Source organism: Watersipora subatra, chromosome 9 (assembly GCF_963576615.1).
Source record: "Watersipora subatra chromosome 9, tzWatSuba1.1, whole genome shotgun sequence".
Taxonomy (NCBI): Eukaryota; Metazoa; Bryozoa; class Gymnolaemata; order Cheilostomatida; family Watersiporidae; genus Watersipora; species Watersipora subatra.
This window is the reverse complement of record NC_088716.1, coordinates 25441259-25466661: the sequence shown is the minus strand read 5'-3', so window position 1 is coordinate 25466661 and position 25403 is coordinate 25441259. Positions and strand designations below refer to the sequence as shown.

Here is a 25403-nt window from a genome sequence, read left to right as displayed (position 1 = left end):
CAAAAAACTGTCACAGGTTTTTCCTGCTTAGATAATCTGCCATAAGACGTCAAAAAATCAGCCATTCTGGTAATAATAATTTAATAAGAGCCATTTACTTTCACATCTGTGAAGTCATGCTAAAAAATTGTAAAAAAAGATTGCAGTGTCCTAAAATCAAACTACAAATACAGTCAAACATGGATAACTCGAACTTCACGGGACCGAGCAAAAGCGTTCGAATTATCAGAGAATTCAAGTTATCAGAGCACTGTCACAAGTCCATGTATTTACTTATTTATTAGTAGATACATGTACATATGCAGAATATAATATAAATCAAAAGCAAAAATGGCTTGTTTCAAATTAAATGCTTCTAATGTAAAGTTTAAAACGTTTTTATCAAAAAGTATAGAGATTTTTCTATCACTTGAGATTGGTTTGTTGCTTGAGGTGATGTTATTGCCAGGACGTTTTTTAGATTGACATTGGCAAAACTTGATCGTTGTTGAAATGCTCAAAATAAAAGACATCTTTTTCTTTTGAGCGTTTTACCCACGATCAATTTTGCCGATTTTTCTAGAAGTTTATGCAAAGATTACCTTATTTTACCTGGGATTCGTAAAGAGCAACACTCCGAGGCAGTTCAATTAAAAGTTTTACGAGGTTTTACGGTACATTGTATGTCACTCACGCTTTTTGAATGGACACTTATTGAATGTACACACGTATTCTGTGTTTAGGTCAAACGATGAATAGTTTTTTTAGCTAAGACAACGTATACGTTTGATTACAACAATTTTTAAGACGTTTTAAACATTCAACATTCCGACGTTGATTCAACACAGAATCAACGTCGGAAAACTATTCCTCACGGGCTAGCCGGGTCACGCACTCAAGGATTTTTGCCACGCACATACAAAACAACATGCTGCTTTTGTTTTGTATGTGCGTGGCAAAAATCCTTGCGCGCGTGACCCGGCAAGCCCGTGCTATTCATCGTGTAGCAGTATAAATCAAATTTGACCAAACCTTTAGAAAATTCGTTGACAAAAGTATTTTGCCAATGGTGGTAATAACAACGCTTATGAATTACGAAAAGATGAGGTTTACCTCTATGGCTTTAAATAAAGTGAGTTTCTAAAGCGATAACAACCGTTTCGGTAGCCGTTGGGCAAAGAAACAGGTCGAATTAACAGTGTTGAGTTCGAGTTATCTATAGCAATTTATCATTACGTGGGAACGGACCAAAGAAACCGTTCGAATTAACCATGTGTTCGAGCTATCCGTGGACGAGTTATCCATGTTTGACTGTACTCAGCTTTCAGCAAAGCACACTACCATCTTCACCACAGAATAATCTTTCCAAATTAAGAATAAGTTTGTACATAGTTATTATACACGACAACCTTTCACGAGGGGCTGCCAGAATGCTAATACATGTTCTTGGTGAACAATTGGTATACCGATTATCATTTCAGTCAACGAAGTTGATGGTTGATTGTACAAATAAAATTACTATTTCCTTAATCAGCTTAATCCTTTTACCCAACATCAAATCATGGCTTCAGACAGACAGACAAACAGACAGATGGCTCTTTTTATAATACAAATTTGCTGTGCCACCTAGCGTTGCCCGTGTAATAGAAGAGTATTTGGACAGAAAATTGATTTGTATTTAACATATTACAACATTTGCCATTCTAACTTTCAAACTACATTACATATCAAGAACAAAGTTTTTTTCTCATAAACAATGAGAAGTAGTGGTGAGAGTTTTGCTATTCGCCAGTTTAATAATGTGAGCGAACAGCTTCTCGTGACGTTATGCTATGACCCGAGTCAAACGTAAAGCAGTTATGTTTTGCTCTGAGATAACGACTTATATTGGCTGGTTAGCACTTCGACTTCCATAATCTAGTGGGCTAGGTGTAACACTGGTGAACAGCTTGGTTCAAGATTGAATCCTCAAATTCCAAGATTTTAAAATCTATAGCCGGATTTCTGACCGACGGACTTTGAGAAATATATATATAGAGATTATCAATTTAATCTACTTTACTGTAATTGCTTACTACACCGATTAAAATCAAATGTTTAAAAACAATGGTGTCTAAGCAGACCGTCGGTATAGGAGTTTTCCTTAAAGACTTAGTGCATTTTAACTGGCAGAAATAGTCAAACCACGCTCTGCGTCAAAAGCCTAAGCTATCTGGCCATTTGACAATTTCTGGGTATATATGTCAATGTAGGTGATCTAATCTATATTCGTGTAGCTCAGACGACCCACAATGCCAACTAGTAGTATCAAGCTTACAGAAGCTAAAGCCCCACACACAAAGGAGAACTTCCCCATTTGTGTCAAAGAACTAGGTGACACTTCTAAATTGTAGCAGGCCTATATTGATGTCGAAAATAGTCGACTTTTCTCGAATTTTAAAGAAATTTATCATCTACTATATCTTACCCATAAATAGCTTTTAGCAATTAGATTTTTTCATGTACAATAAACTAGCTATTTTCAAGGTATTCATCTTTTCCAATATATTTTTGCCTCATAACCAAGATTAATTTTCACTGGCAGCTTGCAAACCTTAGACATCAGGTGAGGCAAATGGTGACTTCACTCCAGGAAGGCTGCTGAAAGTTTGTTATTATATGCCAAACCAATTGACTTGCACCAAGCTCAGTTCTTTGCCTAACGCCGCAGCAATTTTGGAGCTGACCTTACTCTTCAAGAGGGTATGTTTCACTCTGAATATCTACATGTTTACGCCATGCCGCAAGTGTTTACACTTGCAGCATGGCGTAAACATCTACATGTTCCTGTCATATTGGACTTTGCTGTGAACCTTGCAAACTTTACCATGTTTGAAGCCCATTTTGATTTTAGAATATTGATGATATTATATTGATGCCCAGCTGGATGTTCAGTAAAAGTGCTTTCAAATGCTCGACTCCGTGAGGCTACATATTCGATGTGGATACGAAGCATTTGGTCTCCAGTCATGATCTTCTCTTAAAAAAGTCAATGTATATGTACATACCTGTACAGATATGTGCATGTTCATAAATGTGCATGTCAATGTACATGGTTATACAGTCATTTAAAGTAACTGTACAACATATAATCATGTACATGACTGTACAATGTGCAGTCATGTAGCATGGTTTATTATGAGGTGAACGTAGTTGTCTGCACAAAATAGTTGTTTTGCAGTATTAATGGCTGCAGATTACAATGTTTTTTTTTTGACTCGTGCTTATTAGTTCTTTGCTTTAATAAAGGAAGTCGATTTGTGGTCACGAATAGCGATTTTCTGAATCTGCAAGTTGACAATGGCGCTTTAGCTAAACTAGACATGGACACCTGACACAAGACATGATAGCACCAAATTTTTACCAGGAGGAGTGGCAGTGCAAAAAGCTGCTGTAAATACTGAGTTACATGACAATATTTTGAGTGATGTCAAAATATAAGTTTCTGGTATTTGTTTTAGGCCTTCTTAGACAGCATAAATATTTGTTATATATATATATATATACATGTATGTATACATGATATATACAATAGATAATATTTATGTATATATGATATATATATACATATATATATATATATATATATATATATATATATATATATATACATACAGTAGTATAAAAAGTTTGAACATCTACTTATTTGGTATGTCTATATACCGCAATGACTACACTATAACCAGCAGGGAAAAGAAAAAAGAAGTAAAGTATATCCTACTAGCATAGAATAATAGAACGTGGACGATATAAGAACAACATTACTATCTAACATACATATAATTAGATCTATAGATATTACAAATAAACCTATCAACAACCTGAACAGAAAACTATAAACTTTGTCTCAAGTTAGAGATGAACTTTCACAAACTGTTAGCTGATTTTATCAGAAAGCATCGATATTTTTTATCATTTGAGATTGTTTTTGATTTGTGAGGTGATCTGACAGCCAGGATTTCAAGATTAAAATTGACAAAACTTCATCGCAATTAAAACGCTCAGAAAAAGAGTTCATGCGAAATGAAGTCACTATGAGGCGACTAGTTGTTTTCGCAGCTTTAGTTGATATGAGCTATTATGTTCAAGTTGCAGTATTTAATTTTCTATTCTGACAGTCTCTTTGCAACTATAGATGTCATAATCACACTTTCGCTTGATCTGAGCGTTTTAATTTCGACCAAATTTTATAGATTTTAGTCTTCTACTATAATATACTTTTGGATAATATAATATAATTTGTATTCAATTCTTTACTTTTAATACAAAATTTAAACTGCTGGTAACTATTGTGAGTTGGGTTCAATGAAATAAAACAGCATTACCACTAGTGAAAGGCCAGAGCTGTTACTAAACTCACAGATCACCAGGAGATAAACTGTCTACTGGCTAGATGTTATGTTATGACACAAAGCTCTACCGGCTAGACATTATGTCATGACACAAAGCTCTACCCGCTGAGCCGGCTCCGTCTACTTACAATCATAATTATTATAAGCATTGTATCATTTATGCCTAAGTTTGTTTGGATGGCAAACCTTATTGGCTTCAAAATGATACCAATAATAGCTCTATAGCAAGGGATTTCAGCAAAGTTGCTAATAATTAAAGCCAAGCAAACCAAAAGTTTATAAGGCTTATAACTTGTATTGTACCCCCTAGATTTCTAAAATTTACCCCCAGGGATACTTGTACCCCAGGTTAGGAACTTGTGCTTTAGTTGACATCAGCTATTGCATTCAAGTTGCAGTATTACAAGTTTCTATTCTGTCAGTCTCTTGGCAACTATAAATGTCATAATCACACTTTAACTTGATTTGAGCGTTTTAATTGCGACCAAATTTTTCCGATCTTAACCTTGAAACCTCCCGTCAATCAGATAACCTCAAATATCAAAAACAAATCACAAGGCCAAAAAAGTAACAATACTTTCTGATAGAATTTACTAAAATGTTGGACAAGTGCATCTTTAAGTCATGCAAACTCATAGAACCAAAGGAGTTGTCAAACCATAGGTTCTAATTTTAAAAGTCATACCCATGACAGTCTCAGGCGGTGTTCGAACCTACAAAGAGTAAAACAGGCCTTAAGTTGACAAAAGATAAGTTATAGCTAACACATAAGAGTGATTTGGCATTCTGTGCATGGGTATAAAATATTTATTTTATGAGCAAAAAACTGTCAGGAGTTTTTCCTGCTCAATTAATCTGCCTTAAAGTGTCAAAAAATCAGCCATTTGGCTAAAAATTAACTAATAAGAGCCATTTCTATTCACCTATCTGAAGTCACGCTAAAAGACTGTAAAAAAATTGGTGTGTCCTAAAATCAAACCGCAAATGCTCAGCTTTCAGCAAAGCCCACTACCATCTTCACCACACAACAATCTTTCCAAACTAAGAATAAGTTTGTACATAACTATTACACATGGCAACCTTTCACGAGGCATGGGGCTGCCAAAGTGCTAATATGTGTTCTTGGTGAAAAATTGGTATACCAGTTACCATTTCAGTCTACGAAGCTGATTGTTGAGTGTACAAATCCAGTTACTATTTCCTTAATCAGCTCAATCCTTTTACCCAACATCAAATCATGGCTTCGGACAGACAGACATATGGCTCTTTTTATAATACAAATTATCAATTTAACTTACTTTACTGTAATTGCTTACTACACAGTTTAAAAACAAATTGCAATGGTGTCTATATGAAGACCGTCGGTATAAAGTTTTTCGAGTTTTTACAGGTAGAAATAAACCAATCTATTATCTATGTTTATTGGCTAGCCAACAATGCCAATGTCAGGACTTGGTGCTTTTTTGACCGGCAGAAACAGTCAAACCACGCTCTCCGTCCACAGCCTAAGCTATCTGGCCATTTGACCATTTAACCATTTCTGGATATATATGTCAATGTAGGTGATCTGATCTATATTCATGTAGCTCAGACCACCCACAATGCCAACTAGTAGTAGTAAGCTTCAAAAAGCTAAAGCCACATACTGAGAGAACTTCCCTATTTGTGTCAAAGAACTGGGTGACACTTCTAAATGGTAACAGGCCTATATTGAAAGTCAAAAACAGTGGTCTTTTCTCAAATTTTAAAGAAATTTATCATCAAATATATGTTACCGAAAAATAGCTTTTCACAATTAGATTTTTTTATGTACAATAAACTAGTTATTCTCAAAATATTCATCTTTTCCAATATAGTTTTGCTTCATAACCTTGATTTATTTTCACCTGCAAACCTTAGATATCAGGTGAGACAATTGGTGTCTCACTCCAGGAAGGCTGCTGAAAGTCTTTTTTTATGCGCCAAACCCATTGACTTGCACCAAGCTCAGTGGCCCGCCAAACGCCATAGCATTTTTGGACCTGGCCATACTCTTCAAGATGTTATCTTTCAGCCTGAATATCTACATGTTTACGCCATGCTGCATGTGTTTACACTTGCAACTGGGCGTAAACATCTACATGTTCACGTCATATTGGACTTTGCTGTGAACCTTGCAAACTTTACCATGTTTGAAGCCCATCATTATTTTAGAATATTGAAGATAGTTATATTGAAGCCCAACAGAATGTTCAGTAAAATGCTTTCAAATGCTTGACTCCGTGAGGCTACATATTCGACGATCATACGAGACATTTGGTCTCCAGTCACGATCTCCTCTTAACAAAAGTCATTGTATGTGTACATACCTGTACATATATGTGAATTTACATAAATGTGCACGTAAATGTACATGGTTTTACAGTCATGAACATAACTTTACAACGTACAATCATGCGCATGACTGTACAATGTGCAGTCATGTAGCATAGTTTATTATGAGGTGAACATTGCTGTCTGCACAAAATAGTAGTTTTGCAGTATCAATGGCTTCAGATTACATTATTTTCTTGAAACACACTAATTTTTTTCCTTTAATTAAAAAAGTCGATTTGAGGTCATGAATGGCAATTTGCTGACTCTGCAAGTTGACAATGGCTCTTAAACTGAACCAGACATGAACACCTGACACAAGACATGGCAACACCATATTTTTACCATGAGTAGTGTCAGTGTAAAAAGCTGTCGTAAATACTGAGTTGCATGACAATATTTTGAGTGATGTCAAGATATAAGATTTCTGGTATTTATTTTAGGTCTTTGTAGATAGCATGAAAATTTGTTTTAATTGTACGATATATATATATATATGCGTATATATGATATGTATATATATATATATATGATTTATATTTATATACAGTCAAACATGGATAACTCGAACTTCACGGGACGGAGCGAAAGTGTTCGAGTTATCAGGGTGTTCAAGTTATCAGAGCACTAACACAAGTCCATGTATTTATTTCTGTATTAGTAGATACATCTACATATACAAACTAAATTATAAATCAAAAGCATAAATGGCTTGTTTCAAATTAAATGCGTCTTCTAATGCAAAGTTTAAAACCTTTTTATTAAAAAGAATAGGAGATTTTTTATCCCCTGAGATTGGTTTGTTGTTTGAAGTGATGTTATTGTCAGGACGTTTTTTAGATTAAAATTGGCAAAACTTGATCGTTGTTGAAATGCTCAGAAGAAAATACATCTTTTTCTATTGAGCGTTTTAACCAAAATCAATTTTGCCGATTTTTCTTGAAGTTTATGCGAAGGTTACTTCACTTTTCCTTGCTTCCAAAAGACCATCGCTAAGCGGATGTTTGGTAAAAATCAAATTTCACCAAATCTTTACAAAAGTCACTGACAAAAATATTTTGCCGATGGTTGTAATAACGACGCCTATAAATAGCGAAAAGTCGAGGTTTACCTCTATGGCTTCGAATAAAGTGATTTTCAAAAGCGATAATAACCGTCTCGGTAGCCGTTGGGATTTGTATCTGTCGGGCAAAAAACTGTTCGAGTTAACAGAGTTGAGGTCGAGTTATCTAAAGCAATTTATCATTACGTTGGAACGGACCAAAGAAAACGCTCGAGTTAACCATGTGTTCGAGCTATCCGAGGGCGAGTTACCCATGTTTGACTGTATATATGATATATTCTTATACAAAATTTATAATTTTTATTTATAATATGTATTTATATAATTTATATGTATTATATATATATATATAAATTATGCGTATATATATACATCATAGGATTATACACTTTCAAGATTGATTTAGCCTGAAAGGCAATGCTGTTGCTTAAAAAGAGTATTCAGATGAGATAGGACATAGTCAAGTGTTACAGTATATGATAAGATATAGTCGTGTTGCAGTATATGATGAGGTATAGTCAAGTGTACAGTATATGATAAGATATAGTCAAGTGTTACAGTATATGATGAGATAAAGTCAAGTGTTACAGTATATGATGAGGTATAGTCAAGTGTACAGTATATGATAAGATATAGTCAAGTGTTACAGTATATGATGAGATAAAGTCAAATGTTACAGTATATGATGAGATATAGTCAAGTGTACAGTATATGATAAGATATAGTCAAGTGTTACAGTATATGATGAGATAAAGTCAAGTGTTACAGTATATGATGAGACATAGTCACGTGTTGCGGTATATGATGAAATAAAATCAACTGTTACAGTATATGATTATATAAAGTCAATTGTTACTGTATAAGAGTAGATATACCCAAGTGTTACAGTATCTGATTATACACAGCCAATTTTCACTCCATCTGATAGCATCTAAGGCCTGTATTCACCTGATTTATTTCCCAGTGATTGCTATCATTAATGTTAAGTCTCTGCCAATACACAACATTTTTCAAAGAAAAACTGTTTGTTTAAAATTAACAAGCAATTATACCAAACGAGCGGAGTGAACGTTGGAGAGTTTTTATGATAAATGCATGTGGACACCACTTACGAAAATTATTTTTCAACAACGTCGCAAACCCTTGTTTCAAAATCTCATCAACAAATTTACCCTTCGTTTTGTAAAGTCGTTAAAGTATAATAATGATACAAAACACATATAAGCCTATTTAAATATGTTACCAAGTCTTTGTAAATTGTCAACAGTCTCTTAAAACTTACCCATCTGATCGGGATATACACAAATGGACAGATTAGTTTGGCCGAAAATCGTAACAAAACGCTTGAAAAGCATGGTTCAATAAAAGTTAAGACTGGCAAACAAAACGCTGAGCGACAGAGAATAGAACCATTAAGTCTGGTGCATTTCACAAAAAAATAACGTGCATATTTCACCAGTCTATAGGATTGTAGAATTGCCGAAGGTTTCTGTAATTAACGTAGAAGTACAGAAATCGTTTCTTTTTTGCCGATTTCAAAGTAACTGACATTTTGGAAACTTTTGAGTGCTTTGGTATTCTAGCTGATGCCCAAAGCAGTGAAAGTAAAGGAAATGACGATGGTATTTTTTTCTAATGATTCTTATGAAATTATTACAATATTTAATTATAAGTTTGGATGACTGTTGAAGTGTTATAGTCACACTAACAACATCGATGATGGGTAATATGTTACTGTTATTATTTTTTGTAAATAGTTTTGTTAAATAGATTATCTAAAAATCTATATAAATACAAATATCACAACTTCTTGATATTGTTAGCTATGACGCTTTGAAATGTAAACAAAATTGTACATTGGTTTTCTATTATTACTATATTAATAATATTGGTTATTCTAATAATACCAGTGCATTTAACTTCTAATATTGGCCAATATTGCATTTCTCCTATTGCAGGGGGAAAAATATAATCATATAGTCTTTTCCTTTCATTTTTGCTGTTTGTTGTATATAATAACACCTACGTCCAGTACATTACAGCTACCATTGAATTTATCCTATTGCACTGCAGTGCCATTTGACTGCTAATATTGCATTTCTTAACCATCAGTACCCTTTCTTTTTTCCAATATAACTTTGGTCGTGGGCTGTATGACAGAAGAATTTCTAGCAAAACTTTGATTACTGCCTGATGTTTAAATTTGTCACTTTATTTTGTGAACCGGTCATGTTTGTTTTGTAATAAACCCATGCATATTATCACAAGCTAAAATAAAAGTTAACCATAAAAAGAAAATATCAGATGAAGAGTGTCAAAGCATATTTGGATGCATAATTGATGTTGATTAGTGTTAGCAAAATAATATGGTATCTTCTCATGACGTAAATCAAATAGTTGTTATGGTTTGATAATCAACTATTCTTAGATGACATGCTGATGGTTAGGATTCATCTGAATAATCAACTACCCAGTCAGGTCGTTCACTTTCTCGGTAGAGTTTATAGCAAAAATCAAACCCGGTGATGTCGAAGCAGCTTTCGTATAAGCTATCGCGTAGTCTGTAGAAAAGATAGCAGTATGTGCATTCGAATCCATCTTCGGCTTCCCTCTTTACCTTGCCATTATCTGCAAAAAGATTTAACTTCTAAATATAATGCAAACTTGATAAAAATATAAAATAGAATGTAAAAACTAAAATCATGATTTCAAGTATTAAAAAAAACTAGCCGATAATATGGAGAAATATTATTATTGGAAGCGTTCAAGCTGTGCGTTCAAGCCACATAACCTTGAATGAAAAAAGATTGATTTTAAAATAGAACCCGCTTATGTCATTAAAAAGGTACTGAATGAGACAACAGTGTATTATAAGGCTGAAATTACAATACATGTGAGAGTAGTCACTACCCAAAAGGTACGAATGCAAAGTACTTACCAGCTGATGCAGAACTTGTTATGACCATCCACTGGTAGCCATTGGTATACTCTTCATGAGCTCCATCAGGTATGAAACTGGTGTCCTCAATCTTTCCAGGTAAAATTTCAACATTAGTTTCTACTGAGCCATCAACCTGAACTACTCCGTGGTTAGAATTATAGAGAAAAAAACTCAAACCCTTGATAAGAGTTTGAATTGGCTCCTACAGGAATCACGTAACAAACCTTGTTTTCTGGTGCCCTGATGATATGAATTTCCTATAAAAGACACAGAATACTTGATACGTGTTGAATGAAGTGTATGAGAAGTCAGCGTAGTATATAGTCAAAGACCTATTTAATGTTTACTGTTGTTATTATATTAAAGGTAGTCACTAGTTGATTAAAATATTACAATGAGACACACTCTACTTTGTAGTTCCTGTTTTTTGAAATTATCTAATACAGTTTTCCTACTATTTATGACATCATTTATCTTCATTCATACTAAAATCTATGGTTTTTCTACTTGAAGCCTGATAGTTATTTCACTACTTTGTTAAACAACTTTGTTATTTTTATTAAACATACCTACATTAATGCACTGAATTTTTACAAAAGTGAGATATTGTAGGTAATGATGATAATTATTACAATAAATACATGCTATAATAATATAATAATAAAAACAATTATAATAATGACATTAAAAATAACATGTTTAAGAATCCACCAGGTTTATAACTTTCACATGACCTTTTATGTATTTTTAATCACGAAGAAGAGTATTGCAGAACATATATATCAAATTAAAGACAAGAAAACAATGAACTCTTTATTAGATTGGAGGAAGTGTCTAGGCTGTTTTTATTGCCTTTCATTTTGAATGCTGATGATTGCCATCTTTATTGCTGTTAACAAGCTTTGTTTATTGCTAGATCAAATGTTAAATTAATGAATAAATTAAAAAAACCTATTTAGACAAAGCGCATGACATGAAAGAATAATATTTGGTTCACAATTAAATCTTGCAATGACATAAAATTCTTTTAGTCAAGATAATCACACCTTTTCATCAAGGTTCTTAGTTTTTGAGTATTTTTAAATTAATTTTTTTAATTTAAAGCATCCTATATTTTAATGAATTATAGGATTAAATAAAATATAAAATGAAATTTTTTAATAAAATGTATATACATGTAGCTTCCATTATGTATAAATATAATATGAGTCCTAGATTTTAAGAAAATATAGGATGTTGTATTTCATATTATATAAAATGAAACATCCTTTATTTAATAAAATGTTATAATAAATTTAATAATATATATTTTGAATATACTATATATTGTTATATTTTATGAAAAATATTTTAAAGAACAATCTTTCAAGAAAATAAATGTTTTATAGGTCTTAAGATCTTTCATGGTTTATGTTCTCATTTTTAACAGGACAGTTACAGGTTTTCTAATCATTTCAACTTACTTGATGGGAACAATTTGCATACAATACTTAGCAACTATTTTGAAAATGTCTTTGCTAGCTGCTTTAGCACTTTTCCACCTAATATCTGTTCTCTTTGCAAAGAAAGGCATTTTGAACACTACTTTTTTGTTGAATTCCTTATTTAATTTTAGTGGCTAACTGTTGCCTTTTTGTTTTATGATTGTTCTATAGCATAATCTGTAAAAATTATCCAATTGGAATGAAATTACTGCCAATAAAGTTACATATCAATATATTTTCAATGATTGATCTTAATTAAAAACTTACTTTGCTAAAATCATCAACTTCGAAAGAGCCATCTGCTCCCTTGTAGTAAGCAACTTTTGAGTTCTGGTCGTAACTGATGTGTTCTTCTTTCTGAAAAAAGTAACATTTTACTTAGAATAAAGTTTCAGAAGCATTTGCACTCTAAATAGTTGTTACAACATGTAACTTAATCTATGCTTAGTTTTAGTGTGAAATACTGAGATTATGAAGTCATATTGTACATCTTTAAATTATTGATTACCTCATTGCTTCCAGATGTTACTGTCACATCAGCTTCTATGTCTACAGTTTTAACCTTTTGCTGAGGCTGGCAACTAGCTTGGCCATGAATAGACAAGTAGATCAGACCACACACTGTGCCAACTAGTAGAAAACTTAGTACTAGCAAAGCCAAACCTTGGAAGGGAAACTTGCTCCTCTGTGGCGTCATCTAAAGACAATATGCATGTGCTTATTCCTTCATCTCACACATCGATACCTTTATTCTGCTTTAAATGACATAAATTACATAATTTTTTATCATATAGTTCAATGCATCAGAGTTTTGGCTTTTGAATGAGCCATTGTTTGACATGGTGAGACAGACAATGGTTGATGTTTATTAGACTTTCAAATAGCTATACTGCATAAATGTTCAATGGTAGCCTATAGGCTCGAAAATTGGGACGATACAGCTTTCATATTCGGTGTTGTGTGCTCTTACCGCTTATTTTATTGCTTACCGCTTATATTTATGAACTACGTACGATAATGACGCTACTGGCAGGCGAAAGTAAGATAACTCCAGAAAACCAACGAAGATGACAAAGGAATCAGTGTCATTAGCTCTCCAAGTACATATTATTTCTATGATAAATAACTCAGATTCGAAGCACCATACTATGTTTTCCCGATGATATTATGCACTAGCCCTTTCTTTTTACTGTGATGTTGAAGGGCACGATTCAGACTAATTAATTTCAAGCATTGCAAGATCTCGCAAAAGTGTGATTGACATATACATGTAGTCCTAGGGCCATGCAACTGCAGGTTGCAACTTCATCAATTTGATGTCATTACCTTTATCAAAGACAGTATACTTATTAAAGCATAATTAACCCAGATATGTGTTTGTATTGGTCGGGCGTTAGCACGATCCCGGGCATTGTTGATTGTCGAGAATTCTAGTTTATTATTAGCACTCTCTGGGTTTAACAGCACTGATTGTCACAGAAAAGCGCAGCCTCAATGGCAGCAAAAGGGATTGACTACGTAAAGCTGAATAATAATTATGACATCACGTTGTGGGAACCGCAACCAAGTCTTTTTTATTGCAGGACATACTTTTGGCACCCTGTTTTTCATAGTTCTATTATTCTTTGTCTATTGAATATAGGCTAATTCGAAAGTCAATACTCTGATGTATTTAATTATATAATAACAAATTTTTATAATTTAGGTGCTTTAAAAATTTTTTGTGACAAGCAAACAAATAAATATATTGAAATATATTGAATTCATTTACTAAAGCTTCTAAGACTAATGTTGGCTTCATTAGTTTCCACTTACAAATCTATTTTTCATAATACATGTGCGTAGGTTTGTTTAAAAGAAACCTCTGAACACGTATTCACAAACATAACAAGTATGAGGCTGTATCATAACAACTTTATTATTTTCATTACTGTGGAAGGCTAAAATCTGTGGCTTTTTGCTGAATAGTTCTGATGTGACGAATCATTTGTTTGATTGGTTAGCTGTTGCCCTTGTTTGACTGCTCTACAAAATAGTTTGGCAAACATTTTTGTTTAAAATAAAATTATTGCCAATAAAATAGTATACTCTATATGAATACTCACTAAGCTTTTTTCACCATCCATCCTGCAAGCTGTTCACCACAAAACTGACCAGTGATAAGATGGCCTACAATTTTATACTCTTGGAAGGTTTGACCACATTGGTTGTACTATATATCACATGTTAATGATTACTGGTTAATGATTTATGCTTGTTTTGCTTCGTGGAATCTCATCCAATTTGCTAGAGCTTACGTCAGGTTTTACTAAGAGTTTTCATCTCTTGTCAAGCGCGTTAACTCATTAGTAGGTATTCTTATTTCACTGTGTATATAAATCAGAGACCTCTACACAACCAGGATAGTTGACCTAAAAAATTCAAATAATTACCATTTAGCTTATTATGCCAGTTAAAGTGATTACAGTAATAAAAAAAAATTTCTTTTACGATTCAAAGTTCCTTAACAAGTAAATTTTATTTACTATAAATTCATCAGAAGGATATCTGCCAAACACCTCCAGACGCCAACCAGAATCTATCAAAGTTTTTGTAGAGCTTTTATGAATAGATAGATATGTATATGTAGATGTATATGTATATGTATATATATATATATATGTATGTATATGTATGTATATGTATATGTATATGTATATGTATATGTATATGTATATATATATATATATATATATATATATATATATATATATAAAAATATATATATATATATATGTATGTATGTATATATATATACATTTATATGTATATATCAATTTAGGTATGTTTATATATTTATCAATATATATTCACATATTTATACTTGCTGAATGCCCAACATTGCCTGAGTAATACAAAAGTCTTTGGAAAGCAAATTAATTCTTATTTGACATATACAACATTTACAATTCTAACTTTTAAACTCCATATCATGGCAAAGGTGTTTTTGTGCAAATGAATTAAGACTGAAAAGAAAACAACTGTGAAGACTTTGAATCCTTTTCAAACGACTTTAACTTTTAAATCTTATATCATAAAAGAAGTATTTTGTTGAAATAAATTAAGAGAAAAAATACAGCTGCTAAGGTGTATTGCCCCAGCGTAAAGTAAGAGTTGCCCCGATTTTGGCATCGGAATCGGTATCGGTGCCGATATGGGTGTTAAGTAATTGAATCGTTTTCGGCCAATCTTTTCTTAAAAGTCTGAAACTTCAGATAATTTTAACAGATCAATTATTTAGCAAAAAACAGCATTTTATCCTGCTAAAATAATAAAGATCATTAGCTGCAAGTTTCTTACTCTTACCTAATGAGTTTTGAGCCTGTCACTCTATTTTTTCATGTCTATAGCCTGATTAACATCAACACAGCTGAGGAAGCTTTTTGCTTTAGTCAGGACGTTATTACAAAATGTGGTATTTCTCTATTGTAGCGATGGGGTTTATTGCAGCCAATCACGAATAAGATAACAAAGAAAAGAAACAAGAATGCAGGGTAATATTTCTATTCACTAGAATTACAAAAATAATTTGAGCAGCCGATGCATAAAGTTATCTAATGCTTTCTTGATCCTGACGATACATAGCTGGTTTGTTGGGTTATTCTCGTCTGGTTTAGTTTTTTAATATAATTTGTTTCTCTCTTTTGTTTTATTTATTTACAGATTAGGTTTTTTTAAATAATCATGTTCCTATAAATCATTTGATGAGCTGGCTCTTGTGAGTAAACTATTGTAAGACTTAATATAAATTGAAAAACCGCTGTTCTTTCACAGGTACTGGAAACTTTGTTGTTTTTTGTTGACAACAACAAAAACAACAATTATTTTTGTTAATTTAAATACAAACTACTCTTATTGCTTACAAATTCCAAAAATCATGATCTGTTTTGTTACTACATGCACGCTGTGTCAGTATGTAAATATATGTATATATATTTTTTCATAATCAAATACAAACAAATAAACACATTAATATTTATGTTTTCTATAATAAAATCAACACTTATCTATGCAACACAAGATATCTGAATCGGTATCTGAATCAGATTATTTTTTAATGAAAATCGGTATATCGGATCAGTATTTGAAACGGCTGGTGATGTCATAATTGGGGCATCTCTAGTTTAATTGTAACTGTGAAACCATTAGCAAATAATGGCTGAATATAGTCTGTTTTGGTACTATAACAAAGAAAATTATTTGGTATAAAATTATATAATTTTAGTTCGTTTCAGATTTGGTATCACAAGGGGAAAATATCATATAAAGTGGTATATAAACCCACAGTAATTATCTAATGCATTCACTTCCTGGTAAAAAGCATCAAAAGCATAATATTACAAAATAGTAGCAATCCAAAATGTTAACCTTACTAACTATAGCTGCCTAAAATATGTTTTGGTGCATTTTGTAAGGTAAATCTGCAAAAAAATGTAATATTACGCTGTATTACGTGCAGAGTTCTTACCTTCAAGACAGACGTCTAACATAAACACTGAATCTAACTTAAATAAATTGAGCTTACTAAAACATACTTGAAGAAAGTTTTAGTATGTATTTTGGTAAACTTTTAACCAAAACTTTATCATTTATCTGTTTGTGAATCCGTTTTAACTATAATATATTTGCAAACAGATAATGCATAACAATAGCCAAAACTTAATATCTAGATAAATTATTGTTGATATCGTATGGCGGCAAACGTATTTGCCCTAAAAAGCTGAGAAAAAAAAGCATCGTTTTTCATAGTCAGGTCCAAAATATTTTATAACAATGGCATCGTAGCCGGCAGGTGCAATGTAGCAATTAATACACCCCTTAGCGTTTGCAATCGAAAAAGTGGCATATGGTATGTGATAAGAGCAACACAATTGTAAGGGCTGTGTAGCTCAGTGGTTAAATGTGTAGTTAGAAACCTGTAGTTGCAATCCCTGTGAGTTCAAATTCAACACTAGGCGAGCATTTCATTCAAAGTATTTAATGGCAATGACCACTCAGACTGATTCACAGACATATAAAACTTTGAGATTTATATACATATTTTTATATACAAATTTACATAACTACATACTATAATAATTTTAACAATATTATATCATATTATATTATATACTATCGTAGTCTTATAATTTTGGTTCATTTTTTATAAACATCAAATTCATGCTAAAAGTTACCAAAGTATAATCTGGCAGATACCAAGTTGGTGTGTTTAAGGTTACTTGTTTATAGGTGCTGGTCAAGGTTGAGTTAAGTTAGTTACTCTTTTCAGAGACACAGTAGTCATTGCCTAATGTTATATTGTAGGAATTTTTAGAGTTGTATATTTATGTTTCTTCCTCTCGCACAATACACAATATTAACACATATTAGAGTACATTTTACCATGTCTTACCCTAGGACACTTATATTTCGCTAGTATTTAGTTTCGTGAGTAGCACACAGAGTAAAATTTCGCTGCAACTTACTTTCGCGGCTCTGATGAGTGCAAAAATATAGCGATGTGAAAATAAATGCAGTGGAAAAAACAGATTACATTCCTCAGGTCCAGTTTGCTAATATGAAAAAAATTCAATTTGGGACTAGTTCGTATTTGTAAACCACAGGTTGAAATGTGTGGGTGAGATCGGCAATTCAATTTGATCACTTGCTGCCATTTGTTTCTTAGACTATCAATGACGTCTAGGTCCCTCCCGCCGTGACTTTCACACTCGAATCTCAAGAAGAAGAAAATAGATAGGTAACAACCAACTTCACAACCAAAACTGTATAACCCTTACGCTGCCATAAACGCATTTATGCGTTTTCTAGGGGCCACTGCCATAAACGCATTTTTTGACTTTCTCAGCAATTGTCTGGTAACCTGATTTTATTATTTGTTGACCACATAACCCACGGTCTTTAAGTGTATTATGAAATTGACTGTGTTGTCCGAAGATTTCTCTATAAAATCAGCCTAAAACAACGAAGCAATTTTAAACTTTTGTTTGAGAATTTCTAATCTAAAAACGAACATTTTTCTGTGAATTCATTAACTACTCCGCGCAAGTCATAAAACAGGTAATTAGTTGTTGATGAAATAATAGCCAATTTAGATTTTCGTGGTTATACAGATAATTAAAGTAAAACTTGAAAAAAAACTGTATACATATCATGAAGCAATATCGGCAATTTCGGTAAAATGGCTGGCACTAGGCCGGTAGTGAATTTGTACATGGCTGGCAGTGGAAGAGATAATGTGGATGGACCTGATGAGGGTTGATATTGTTTTTGGTTGGTAATAGAATTCATCACTACAATAATTATTCTGCAATTTTATGACTTCACCTACCAGATTTTCATCTTCATCAGTTACAAATTCGGTGACTAAACTGATATAATCATAATTTGCTTTGCCATGCTGCTCAGTCGGTGTATTAGCTATAATGAGTTTACCAGAAATTTCCCATTGATCCCAACCACAGACGAAAATTGCCTGCATTTCTAATACGACGATTTTATTGTGGATATCAATGAACAAAGCTATTTAACTTCGCGTTTTCGCTCGTTCGTTATGATAGTTTAGTTTCGCTCATTTAATTTTCGCGAGAGGATGACACCGCGAAAACGCGAAAGTTAGATGCCGCGAATACATAAGTGTCCTAGGGTAGGCTATTTGCTTGTTGAGTCTTTTTTCTGACCTAAAACTCTATCATGCCACCAGTGTTCGTGTATTGTATTTCATGTGTACATAATTCAGACACCCCTTTATGACTACTCATGTCTGTATAAGTTGGAGAGTTATTCCGGTAAGATGTAGTTCTGTAATGACCAATTTTATTAGTTTTTAAAAAGCACTATCAAACTTCTGACAGACAAACTTGTCTGGTTGAAGTGTTTGGCAGATATCTTCCTGATGAACTTAGCAAAAAGAAAGATTTTTCTTGTTTACGAACTTTGAATGATACAAAAAACTTGTTTTATTACTCTAATAACTTTAACTGGCATAATGAGGTAAGGCCTACTTATTTGAATTTTTTCAGTCAACTTTCCTGGTTGCGTAGAGGTCTCTGATTTATATACACAGTGAATTAAAAATACCGACTGATGAGTTCATGTGCTTGACAAAAGAAGAAGACTCTCAGTGAAACCTGATATAACCTCCAACCAATCGGATGAGCTTCCAAGAAACAGAATAGGCATAAATCATTATCCGGTATTAACACCACAAATATAGTAGAGCCAATCTGGTTGCGTCCTCCAGGAATATAAAATTGTTGGCCATCTGATCACAGTTCAGTTTTATGGTAAACAGCCTGCAGAATGGATGGTGAAAAAAGCTTAGTGAGTATTCATATACTATTTTATTGGCAATAATTTTAGTTCGAACAGAAATTTTTGTCAAATTATTTTGCAAAGTAATCAGAAAAGGGCAACAGCTAACCAATCAAATAAATGGTTCATCCCATCAGAAATATTCGATATTCGAGAGAGATGGATTTCTTCAGAGATGAGATTTTAGCCTTCCACAATAAAAGTTTTGTTACGTTCGGTTTCCGTAGTGTTTAAATGAAAATAATAAAGTTGTTATACTGTAGCATAGCCTCATGTTTATTATGATTGTGAATACGTATTCACAGGTTTCTTTAAAACAAAACTATGTATTATGAAAAATAGATTTGTAAGTGAGAACTATTGAAGCCAACCATAGTCTTTAAAAATTTAGTAAATAAATTCAATATGTTTAAATGTATTTGTTTGTTTCCTTGTCACAAAAAACTTTTAAAGTAGAATAATGGTGTCGATCTATGAGCTGAAGAAATAAGCACATGCATATTGTTTTTAGATGGCGTCACAGAGGAGCAAGTTTCCTTTCTAAAGTTTGGCTTTGCTAGTAATAAGTTATCAACTAACTGTCACAGTGGGTGGTCTGATCTACTTATCTATTCATGGCCAAGATAATTGCCAGCCTCAGCAAAATGTTAAAACTGTAGACATAGAAGCTGATGTGACAGTAACATCTAGAAACAATGAGATAATCAATACTTTAAAGATGTACAATATGATTTCACAATCTCAGTATTTCACACTGAAACTAAAAATAGAATAATTTACAATTTGTAACAACTGTTTAAAGTGCAAATAATCTCAGTATTTCACACTAAAACTAAGCATAAATTAAGTTACATGTTGTGACAACTATTTAGAGTGCAAATGCTTCTGAAACTTTATTCTAAGTGAAGTGTTACTTCTGTCAGAAAGAAGAACACATCAGTTACGACCAGAACTCAAGAGTTGCTTACTACAAGGGAACTGGTGGATTGGTTCCTGTAGGAGCCAAATCAAACTCTTATCAAGGGTTTGAGTCTTTTCTCTATAATTCCAACTACAGAGCAGTTCAGGTTAATGGCTCAGTAGAAACTAATGTTGAAATTTTACCTGGAAAGATTGAGGACACCAGTTTCACACCTGATGGAGCCCATGAAGCGTGTACCAATGGCTACCGGTGGATGGTCATAACAAGTTCTGCATCAGCTGGTAAGTACCGTGTGTTCATGCCTTTTGGGTAGTGGCTACTCTCACCTGTATTGTATTTTCAGCCTTATATTACACTGTTGCCTCATTCAGTACTTTTTTAATGACAACCCGGTTTAATTTTTTAACAATCAATCCTTTTTTGTCATTATAATTTTTTTATAATCGATCTTTTTTCTCTCATAGTTATGTAGCTTAAACGCTTCCAATAATAATACTTCTCCATATTATCGGCTAGCTTTTTTTAATACTTGAAATCATGATTTTAGTTTTTACATTCTATTTTAGATTTATATTAAGTTTGCATCATTATTTAGGAGTTAAGTCTTTTTGCAGATAATGGAATGTAAAGAGGAAAGCCGAAGATAGACTTGATTGAACATAATGCTATCGTTTCTACGTAGACGATGATGGCTTATACGAAAGCCGGTTCGAAATCACCTGGTTTGATTTTTGTCATATTCTCTACCGAGAAGGTGAACGACCCGACTGGCTAGTTGATCTTATAATTGAATCCTGACTATTAGCATATCATCTAAGATTAGTTGATTATCAAACCATAAGAACTATTTGATTTATGTTGTAAGAAGATACCATATTAATTTGCTAACACTAATCAACATCAACTACGCATCCAAATATGCTTTGACACTTTTCATCTGATATTTTATTTTAATGGTTAATTGTTATTTTAGCTTGTGATAATATGCATGAGTTCATTACAAGATAAACATGACCGGTTCAATATTTAAGATAGCAAATTTAACTGTCATACAGTAATCAGAATTCTATAATTGTGTGATAGATTTAAATAAATATTTATTCTTTGACATATTTTGTGTATTGGCAGAGGCTAAGCATTAATGCTAGCAATCACTGTGAACCAAATCGGTTCAATACAGCCTCATATGATGTCAGACGTAGTAAAAGTTGGCTGTGTATTATCAGATACTGTAACAGTTGCGTATATCTCATCAAATACAGTAAAAATTGACTCTATCTCATCATATACTGTAACACTTGACTTTACCTCATCATATACTGTCACACTTGACTTTACCTCATCATATACTGTCACACTTGACTTTGTCTCATCATATACTGTAACAATTGACTGTCTCATCATATACTGTAACACTTGATGTTATCTCATCATATGCTGTAACACTTGACTTTATCTTCTCAAGTACAGTAACAGTTGACTTTATTTCATCATATGCTGTAACGATTGAATTTCTCTCATCATATAGTGTAACACTTGACTATATCTCATCATATACTGTAACACACAATTTTGTCTCATCATATACTGTAACACTTGGCGTTATCTTATCATATGCTGTAACACTTGACTTTGTCTCATCATATACTGTAACAACTGACTATGTCTCATCATATACTGTAACAATTGACTATATCTGATCATATAATGTAACACTTGACTATGTCTTATCATTTACTGTTACACTTGTATATAACTTCTGATACACTTTAAGACTTGACTATGTCTCATCATAGACTGTACACTCGACTATACCTTATCATAGACTGTAACACTTGACTATATCTTATCATACACTTGGTTATAGCTTTTCATATACCATAACACGTGACTATGCCTTCCATATCTGAACACTTTATACATATGTATATATAATTTATATATAATATATATGAATTATATATACATGTTATATAAATACATAAATTATATATTATGCATATATATCACATATATATATATACACATATGAATAATATATATATTTATATTTTATACATACATATATTATATATATTATATGCATTACATATATATGTGATATATATGTGTGTGTATATATGTTCTATATGTTCTATGCGTAACTTTTCTGGGATGTTAGCTAATAGCCTTGAGACAATCTTATGGAAGAAATGTTCGTGGAATATTACGCAATGTTCTCCCAATATTGTGGGAATTTTATGCGAGATCATTCGCTAACATTCCAGCAACGTATTTCCCACAACAATGCTGGGACGTTGTGGGAAATACGTTCCAGCGACGTATTTCCCACAACGTTGTAGGGACATTATGGGAAATACGTTCCAGCAAAGTATTTTCCACAACATTGCTGGAACGTTGTGAGAGTTACGTTCCAGCAATGTATTTCCCACAACGTTGCTGGAACATTGAAAATGTGTCTACAAATAACCTTGTGACAACGTTACGATGAAACGTTTCTGTGACTTTCCGGAACATCCCTGGAACGTTCTGGGAACATAAAATTGTTAGTTGGGTAGCTGCTTGTATCCACTGATGATGTGTTGGATGGTCTCAGACACATCTTGGCATAGTCTGCATCTAGGATCGTCTCTAGTGTGATAGATTTTTGTTTGGGGTTGCCTTGTTGGGAGCACTTGCTCCTGGGCTGCCATGAGTAGCGACTCTGTACAGTATAGCGACTCTATATAGTCTAGTATATGTACATGTGTGTACATATACTACGACTTTTGTTAAGAGGAGATCGTGAATGGAGTCCAAATGTCTCGTATGTACATCAAGTATGTAGCCTCACGGAGTCGAGCATTTGAAAGCACTTTTACTGAACATCCATTTGGGCATCAATATAATATCATCAATATTCTAAAATTAAAATGGGCTTCAAAAATGGTAAAGTTTGCAAGGTTCACAGCAAAGTCCAATATGACGTGAACATGTAGATGCTTATGTCATGTTGCACATGTAAACACTTGCAGCATGGCGTAAATGTGTAGATATTCAGGCTGAAAGATACCATCTTGAAGAGTATGGCCAACTCCAAAATTGCTGCGGCGTTGGGCAAGCCACTGAGCTCGGTGCAAGGCAATGGGTTTGGCATATAAAAAAAACTTTCAGCGGCCTTCCTGGAGTGAGTCACCATTTGCCTCACCTGATGTCTAAGGTTTGCAAGCTGCCAGTGAAAATAAATTGTGGTTATGAGGCAAAACTCCATTGGAAAAGATGAATGCCTTGAGAATAGCTAGTTCATTGTACATGAAAAAATCTAATTGCTAAAAGCTATTTTGGTTAACATATATAGTTGATGATAAATTTATTTAAGTTCTTGAAAAGACCCTTGTTTTTGACCTTCAATATAGGCCTGCTACCATTTACAAGTAACACCTAGTTATTTGACTCAACTGAGGAAGTTCTCCTTTCAGTGTGTGACTTTACCTTTTTTAAAGGTTCACTTGCAAAATTCTCAAAAATGCAAGCTCTTGAAAGCTAAAAAACCAACAGTCATTTGCAGCCGCACGAGACTGCCGTAGTTCGGATTCTCTTTCCAAAACGGCTCAAATGTGACGTAGTTGTGGGGATGGTTTCTGTTTACACTTTCATGCAACCTTATTCGACAAAATATTTTTACAAATACACTTCACGCATTCAATAAAATGATGTCTATTGTTCTTACGCGTATGTTTTATCGTCATTGTAATGCTGTCACTTTTAGCAGTGATATCTTACAACTTACTGTAAAAATTCATTTAATTTAATAACTTTACCTTGAAAGAGTACATATCGCTGTCTGATAATCAAGACGAGCCTGTTGGTCACCTGCGAAAATTGAAAAGTGCTGCAAAAACTATTTGCAAAGTATTTGGTCACATGCAGATTACGACTTGACGATTAGTTCAAGCCGAAACAAAACTCTAAGATAGCGAGCATCTATATTTGATACGGGTCTTCGGTAAAACCCGAAGTGTTTGTCATAGATTAGGGCTACGATAAGTTTTAACTTGAGCTTTTTAATGGCTTTTAATTTCATGTGAGAACATCACGTTGCATGTAAAGACAATAAGTAACCAAACTGAAATGACTACGTCAAAGAAATAAACACATTCCCATCTACAGCAGCTTTTTGATTTTGAGGTTTTAAGAGCTTGTAATCACATTTCCACATATTTGGCACCTACAACACAACAGAGTAAGACATGGTAAAGCTTTTGATACCAAATAACTGTAATGTGAATTTTGTTGCAAAGCAACCTTTAAGCTTGCTAATACAAGTTGGCAATGTGGGTGGTCTGAGCTAATTGAATATATGTAGATTAGATCACCTACATTGACGTATATATCCAAAAATGGTCAAATGGCCAGATAGTTTAAAGTGTGGACACGGAGCCTGGTTTGACTGTTCCTGCCAGCCAGAAAAGCACTAACTCTTGACATTGGCATTGTTGGCTAGCCAATAAGCAAAGATAATAGATTGGTTTATTATAACCTGTAAAACTAGAAAAATATTTTATACCGACGGTCTTTATAGACACCGTTGCAATTTATTTTGAAACTGTGTAGTAAGCAATTACAGTAAAGTAGGTTACAATGATAATTTGTATAGTAAAAAAAGAACCATCTGTCTGTCTGCCCGTCCAAAGTCATGATTGGATGAAAGGATGAAAGGTGATTTGATAAAAGTATTAAGCTATTTAAGGAAATATTAATTGTATTTGTACACTCAACCATCAGCTTCGTAGACTGAAATGGTAACTGGTATACCAATTGTTCACCAAGAACATGTACTAGCACTTTGGCAGCCCCTCGTGAAAGGTTGTCATGTGTAATAACTATGTATATACTTATTCTTAGTTTGGAAAGATTGTTGTGTAGTGAAGATGGTAGTGTG

General features: G+C 33.2%; 1 protein-coding gene across 1 annotated transcript in view; it reads right to left on the bottom strand.

Annotated features, from left to right (window-relative positions):
• Window positions 1-10228: 10228 nt before the first annotated feature.
• Window positions 10229-25403, bottom strand: part of LOC137404931 (uncharacterized) — a 95928-nt gene continuing 80753 nt past the window's right edge. The window contains exons 9-10 of the mRNA XM_068091159.1: window positions 10724-10859; window positions 10229-10413 (exon numbers count right to left, since the gene is read on the bottom strand). Of these exons, the coding sequence (XP_067947260.1) occupies window positions 10229-10413; window positions 10724-10859 (321 nt within the window). The remainder of the gene's footprint in view (window positions 10414-10723; window positions 10860-25403) is intronic.